The sequence below is a fragment of the Lupinus angustifolius genome, chromosome LG03 (genome assembly GCF_001865875.1).
Source record: "Lupinus angustifolius cultivar Tanjil chromosome LG03, LupAngTanjil_v1.0, whole genome shotgun sequence".
NCBI lineage: Eukaryota > Viridiplantae > Streptophyta > Magnoliopsida > Fabales > Fabaceae > Lupinus > Lupinus angustifolius.
Window position 1 is genome coordinate 4,546,746 of NC_032011.1, and position 7,804 is coordinate 4,554,549.

General features: G+C 28.3%; 1 protein-coding gene across 2 annotated transcripts; it reads right to left on the reverse strand.

Moving 5' to 3' along the window:
- On the reverse strand, positions 404–3,447 carry LOC109343193 (probable isoaspartyl peptidase/L-asparaginase 2). 2 transcript variants are annotated; one of them, XR_002107174.1, is made up of 5 exons: positions 3,202–3,447; positions 2,509–2,742; positions 1,970–2,056; positions 669–1,244; positions 404–593 (listed from the first exon to the last, which is right to left on the reverse strand). XR_002107174.1 is itself a non-coding variant. In XM_019581380.1 (4 exons), exons 1-4 carry the CDS (start codon positions 3,361–3,363, stop codon positions 747–749), a joined length of 981 nt encoding a protein of 326 aa, XP_019436925.1. In that variant the 5' UTR covers positions 3,364–3,447; the 3' UTR covers positions 404–746. The 2 variants fall into 2 exon arrangements, 1 of the variants encoding a protein (XP_019436925.1); XM_019581380.1 differs by having other exon boundaries at positions 404–1,244.

The following is a 7,804-nucleotide window of genomic DNA, read 5'->3' on the forward strand; positions in this document are numbered from 1 at the left end:
AAATTTTTATAATAATAGTAATATTTAAATAATATTATCATATTTTATAAGACTAAAGTAAAATAAAACATTAGATTGTGTATATGTTTTTTTATTATATGAATCGTCTCGTTCATTTTTTGGTTATTGAATTTAACAAAAATTAACATAATCGGAATAAAATTTGTCAGTTCAAAATAATTCAACTCCTCATTTAATTAATACTACAAATCAAAGTCATTTTTAATTATAATTAATAATTCGATCGGTCACACCTTCCTATTTGATTCTGTCCTCACACCATACAGCATTGGTTTAGAATCTACAAGACCTCTCAACATTCAAGAAAATTTTATGGAAATAAAATAAAATAACAATGCGTTATACTGCAATGGAGAAGAAGAAGCAAAACCAGAGTGTTGAGGGTCTGTAACAAGCTTTTTTATTATGAAATAAGAAAAAGACAAACAGTTTCTATTATTTCATTCACATTTCCAACCTGAAACAAAAGCTAGCTGCTAATTCCAGCACTAACTAACAACCCCCTCCTTCAACTTTAAACAAAGAGTTGCACCAAAACAACCCAACCCACCCCAACTTAAACAAAGAAAACAGAAATAAAACCCCTCCATTGATAATCCCACTAAAGAACATTGTTATATGTACAACATAGCATGACACATCCCCAATAAATAAACCTTAAAAGTGCATTGGAAATATCACACTATGATGTACAAGAAACATTTTCTTTAAACCAAAGTCAGAAACTACTCCCAGATTCCAACCTCCATGAACCCATCTTCAGTAGCACAACCCCTAAACATGCCATTAGAATTAAACCCACAAGCCACTTCACCAGTGTTTGACACCGCAATAAGACCAGCTTTTCCTTCATCTAAACGGTGCTTAATGACAAAGTCCACTGCTTCTTGAAGACACAAACCTTTGTATTCCATAACTGCCGCCACCTCACGCGCCAGGGTGCCACGTATGATTGCTTCACCCTCACCGGTGCATGAGACCCCACAAACGTTACACGCGTAGGTACCAGAACCAATGAGTGGTGAGTCACCGATACGACCGGTCATTTTGTTCATTAAACCACCGGTTGATGTGGCGGCGGCACACCTTCCTTCACCGTCGACGACGACGCAACCTACCGTCTCTGGCGCGTAGACGCTGATTGGAAGTCCATTCATTTGCAGTGGACTCTCAACACCTGCACCGCATGTTTCGTACCCTACTGTTGGAATTCTGTAATCAAACTGCATCCACACAGATCCATGTCAGTCACTCATACACTCACATGCAATGAGTTTACTTAAAAAGCAAGTACACAACGTTGGAAATTTTTATAATTTTTTTCTAAATTTTAAAATTCAACTCATATTCAAATATGAGTATAGTGTAAGGTGAACAATGTAAAAATTTATACATAATTTTAACATTATTAATCAACCATTTATGAAAATTAAATATGAATATTAAATAATACAATAATATATAAAAAATTACTAATGTATTCATGCATACATCATTATCTCTTCAAATATATCATTACTTCCTTTGTTCCTACACTTTCTCATCATTCCATAGTTTAGAAGATATATTTAAATAATGTTATTATAATAAATTATATTTGTATTTTATTTTCAGATAAAAAGTATTAAAGCAATGTTATTTTTGATATATTTGTCAAATTGCAAACAGTCTAATTCCTCTTTAAATAAAGTTTCAAGATTCTAGAAACAAATGGAATCACTTAGATCCATATTCAAGGTCTAAAATTATAAGATGTAATTTATGTCAATTTTTGTCCTTTGCTTGTGATAAAGATCCCTAATATAAAATAGTTGTTGAGGACTTATATAAATAAGAATTAATACTTAATTACTGATTTTTTAATCAAATAACATATTACAATTTATATAATTAAGCGATGTAAAAGTAATAATGTACAACTTTGTCCTGTTCTATTACAAATACGTACCAGAATTGCATTTGCTTCCTTTGCCAGCTTGAGCATTCCAACATTTTCAGGAGTGATGAAGTAATCATTGTCCACGATTTCCACACCCTAACAAAACCAACCGATATCACTTAATTGACACCAATTCAATTTGTAAGCTTATAAATAGATTTGAACACGTATTGGTATGTAATCTATACACCTGAGTTCCAACAAACAAATGTTCGGTCACTTCGGTGATAATAAAACAGAACAATACGATAATAAGAGATTTTTTATCATATAAAATAAAAAAAACACGTTAGATGGCTAAAAAAGTGCCAAATGCTAGAAAAACAATACAAGTGAGTTGTATTTATTTTTGGCTATAGGTATGAGAAAAAACAAATTAAAATGGGAAGTCGAATGTATATTCATGACAAAAATATAATTTTATTGTATTTAATATTATAAGGATATTATTTAGAATTATATTTCCTTTTATTTTTGAAATATTTATCTATTGAATGGAAAGATTCCTCTAAATTTAATGTGAGAAAGTGGTGGGATTGTAACCAAACCTGTTGCCTGGCAAATTCCTCAGCGCCGTCAAAAGCAAGGTAAGAATGTGGTGACTTATCCATGACTAAACGGGCCAATGAGATCGGGTTTTTCACGGTGGTGAGACCAGAAACCGCGCCGCATCGTCTTTTGGGTCCATCCATGATGCTAGCCTCCATTTCCACAGTTCCCTTTTCAGTCAGGGCAGATCCACGCCCTGAGTTGAACAATGGATCTGTTTCCAATTCCCTTACCTATCATCAAACAACAACAAAATTGTTACCACAAAAAAAATAAGTATGTCATCATATTAGGAAATAAGATATTTCATCATTCTTTTACTGTTATTCTTAAGTAAATAATTTGGTATAAATTGTGCTTGAGATGTGAACTTAAACGATGAATATAACACCCATCTCAAATCAAGCAACATAACACACTATATTAAAGCAAATTATTAATTTGGTTCACATGCACATTCGTCTCTGGACAAACCATGCATGAAGTTCTGTTTGGGTATGTTAATTTTCTTTATATATAAATTAAATAATGTGTAAAGGTTCTGGGGGAATAACGACATAATAATAATTATTATTATTATTGGAACGGGTAATTATGAAAAGGCAAAAGAAGGATATATTGGGTGGTACTAGGTAAGAAGATCAGAGTGTAGTTTGTGTTGGTACTAGGTAGACATAGACATGATGACATACCACAAGTTCGACAACATCGATGGCAGAGGCATTAGAACGAAGAGCAGAGATACCAAGATTGAGACAGCGCGTGAGGAGTTGTTTCGCTTCTTCCTGACGCTGAAGAGGGAGATTAGGGTCAACACCAGCACCACCATGCACGGCAATAGCCCAACCTCCCATGTCTCTTTCTCACTCTCTTTCTCTCACCTGCACCCTAATGCTTCTGTGTTTAATGTGTGTGGAGACTGCAACGCTTTCTCTTAGCTTGATGATTGCCTTTTATAGACACTTTCGGACTTCAAATGTTTTTGTGTTGGAGTTAATTTTGGTTCCTGTGTGGGGTTTCTTGTGTCCCTGTAACGTCCCTCGCTCTCTTTATTATATTGCTCAGGAGCAATTCTGTGAATGAATTAAATGGAAAAGAATCCTGATGTAATTATTACTTTTGCATTTATATTTAGTGGAAAATTATATGCAATAATTTTATATATTATCATTCTATTATTCATTGACCTTAAAAAATTATAAATGAAAGGTAAATTATTTATTATAAATGTAACATTTGATGATAAAAAATATCATCTCATTAGTCTAGTGGATATAAATGTGAGATACTATTATTTTTTGAGTATATTTATGCAAAATATAAGAAATATATACGATTAATATTCGTTCATTTTAATAATTACTAAATGATAAATAATGTAGGATCGATTAATGTATAAATTTTTTACATTATTGGTGTATGTATTTTTTCTGGAAAAAATTATAACTCCAAGTAAATATGTATCTTAATGATTCAGATTTAAAAAATAAAATGCAAATATTCTAAATTAATAATAAAGATGGTATTAGGATCACCTTATATTATATAATAATTCCTATCTCAATTTTTTAGGTTCAATCATCTTTGGTTGTCACTGTGGGTAAATGGGTTGTCACTGGCAAACTCTTTTACTTGATTAGACTTACCCTGAAAATTTCACTTTAATTCTGATTTGTTGTTTGTATTTTCTTGAAATGCTGATTTGTTATTTGTTAAGAGACATTTTTTTAATAAAAGTATTAATTACAATTCAAGATTTTTTAAATAAAACACTTTTTTTTGCACGAGTGTTTATGTAGAATAATATCCCCGTACGTGTAATAATATATCAATGTCTCATACATAAGAGATCAATTTAAATTTAATTTTCTCCCTTCAGGCCGTTTAATTAACATATCTAAAGAACTTAATAACTAGATAATTAGAAGATAAAGGTTAATTAATAACTCATTGGATTTATCAATTTAATATTCGATTTCACATGAAGAGATATATTATTTATAAGACTACCTGGGTCAATACATTTTAAGTTTAAAAAAATATGAGATAAATTTTCTAGAGATGGTCATGCTGAAGAAAAGTCTTAATCAAGTTTAATTACGAAATTCACAAGAAACTTATAGATGGTTCATTAACAATACTACGAATAGATCTTATTCTTTGGTGCCCAAGAGAAGAGGTTGATGGGAAATTCATTATCCCTATTTTTTTACTATTAAAAATATTCTATTATTTTTTGTGCAATAAATTAATTCCTTTTGAAGTTCATGGTTCTCAGAGTGTTTCTCCTAATAAATGTCGCTTTTAGAAATCAAATTTTAACTTTTGATCTTTATAGAGATCTAACAAGCTATTGCATCATCAAATATGATAAAGAAATTATTTTTTTAAAATCATTTATTATATTATGAAAATAAGATATTTTCTAAAATTTATCATTTATTAATTATATTTTATTTTTAATAAAATATTGAATAATTTATACCAACACTCCTTGAGTTTTAGTTAAATTACACAAAACACACATTTTTAATATATACACAAATCATCAATATTTATATACATCTATTACATAGTTATATCTATATATAATAATAAGTGTAATATTTTAAACCAAAAAATAAATGCTGAAAGTAGTTTAGTTAAACAAAATATGATATATCGCAAAAAGAAATCTTAGTTTGTTATAAAAATACATGAATAATTATTACGATGTATTATTTAAGTCACTCTTATACTATATTACAATGAAACAAAAATGACGAATAAATATTGCTTTCATATATTATTTTAATTTAAATACACAATATATTATATTTTGCCTAATTTAATTATATTAAACATTTTTTGTTTGAATGATTACACTTATTTATTTTACACTTTTGGTTTATCCTAGTACCATAAAGAATAGAGAATTGTATTAGAAATGCTAAAATGTCAATTAAAATATGACAGAATGAGTAAACAATCAATTTTATTTCCAGAAATACAAGTTACGCGAATCGTTACGAGTTTTAGCAATTAAATTCGAAATGAGCTTGTTTTTTTTTTTCCTGTACATTCATTTTTGGGTACATAAATGAGTTTGTTCTACAATATGACAAATAAATATGCAATATAAATTTAAAACAAAAAGCTCTAAAAAAATAAAACATATCTCAAATATAAGTAAATCAAATACTAAGGTGAAATGTAGTTTTTTAAATTTAAACCTCAAACAGTAGTATTAGTTAAGTAATAGTTTCGACGAAGATATTGATTGGTCTAATAGTATAAAACACTAAATTCTTTGAATTATTAAAAACTTAAAAGTTTAATTTTTATAAACAAAATTTATTGGAGAAATGATCACAAAATTCGAAAATATTAACTTTTTCCATTAGGTAAAAGAATATTATTCACAATACAGTTTTTTTCAGCAATGCCTTGAATCATTCAGTAAGATTCAATCCCGAAGGAATCTAGTCATGTGTAGTTGTTTACTGATACAAGAGTTGCTATTTCTAAATTCTGATATGTCATTGTCAACAGGGCAAGTAGCAAAATGGCAGGGTGTATTTATTATATAGAAAGAGATTTAGTTACTTTAAGAAGAGTGAGTTTTTTAAATTTATTCATCATCTTAACTATCAATTATAGGAATATTTAATCATTTAAATTTACTTACTAATTTAAACTATTGAATTTTCTTAAAATTGGTGGCTAAGATAAAGAATAAATTTAAAAAACTTACTTTTTGTCAGGTTAGTGAATTCTTTCTCTATTATATATTATGCTTTAGTAAAGGAAATAAAAATAATAAATATATAGTGGTGATGTATTTAAAATTTTGAAAACTCAAACGTTATGTTTTTATGTATATTTTCTATGATTGGTTTATTATTAGGTCACTCATTAACCTGATTGTTTATATACTACGTCGCTTCTTAATTAGATGTGTTAAAAAAAATCTTCTTATTTATCTGTCTTGAGCAAAACAATATAATATGACTACTTTTTATAACTTTACCCTATCTAATTAATAAGAGATATAATATGTAAAAATAAATACAATTATTATAAGGAGATAAGAAACACAAATTTATCTTTAATAGGTTTGGTTGGACTAAAATTTTGATTTATAATTTATGTTTATCAAATTGTAACACAAATTTATCTTTAATAGGTTGCAAGTTTTGGTAGTGTAACTTGACTAACATCAAATATACTTTTAAATTTTAATATTTGTAAACTCATTTGAAAAAACATATTATTAGATATTAAATATATAACTCTTTTTAACACATTACTATGTGTTAAAAAATATGCTAATATTATGTGTATACTTTTCTGGTACTATCAAATTTATATGATTGTTCTATAAGTAAGGAATTAATTATTTTTAAAAAGCAATTCCAATAAGCTGTTATACCTATAATACGTACCCTTTACTATGTTTATTATTAAGCCAATGGTCCTGAAAGTGAATAAAGGAAGAAAGTTGGTAGCCTGAGTCGACCTGAGTTAAAAAAGCATAATAATGATAATAAAAGATACTACGAAATTGAGATTTGATGGATACCAATTGGCCATAGAAAATTATAGATAAATAAATACACATGTTAACCCGTTCCAAGATGCGATTTCGTGTGTCGTGATATTCTGCTTTAAAAGCATTATTTAATCTCTCGAGATAATCAATGTCGATGTCCTTATTTCATGGCAATCATATTAGTCTTTTAATTTATATTACTTTATTATTACCTGCGCATTTTGATTACTTTTTCTTCCAACAAAGAATGGAGCCAAATGTTCAATTTGAACTTTTCTTCCTTATATTTTATTTGGCCTTTCTGCAAAAAACATATTAAAGTAAAGAAGGATGGATCTTGCAGTATCACATCTTATTTTAAAAGGAGAATCTTGCCGGAGGTTATATTTTTTTTCAATATTTTGTAGTCAGTTTTATATGGTGAAGAACACCACCAATCAACAGAGGAAGAGATATATAAAATTTTCAAGTTTATATATTTGATTGAGAAAGTTTTGTTCTTGATAAGATGATTGAAGAAGAAGATAATTAGGACTAAAAATAAATTATACTGACGGGTATATAGCATTGTTTAAACTTTAAAGAGTACGAAATAATTAAGTTAACATTAAAAAAAAGATTCAAGACTTAATAATATATTAAATTTACGATTTTCTAAAAACAAACGTTGGTTCAAGTGGTACATGTTTGATTTCCTTTAGTAAGGTGTCGGGTTCGAATCTCGTAAATGAAAAAATATTTGATAGAATAGTTAATCGCACATA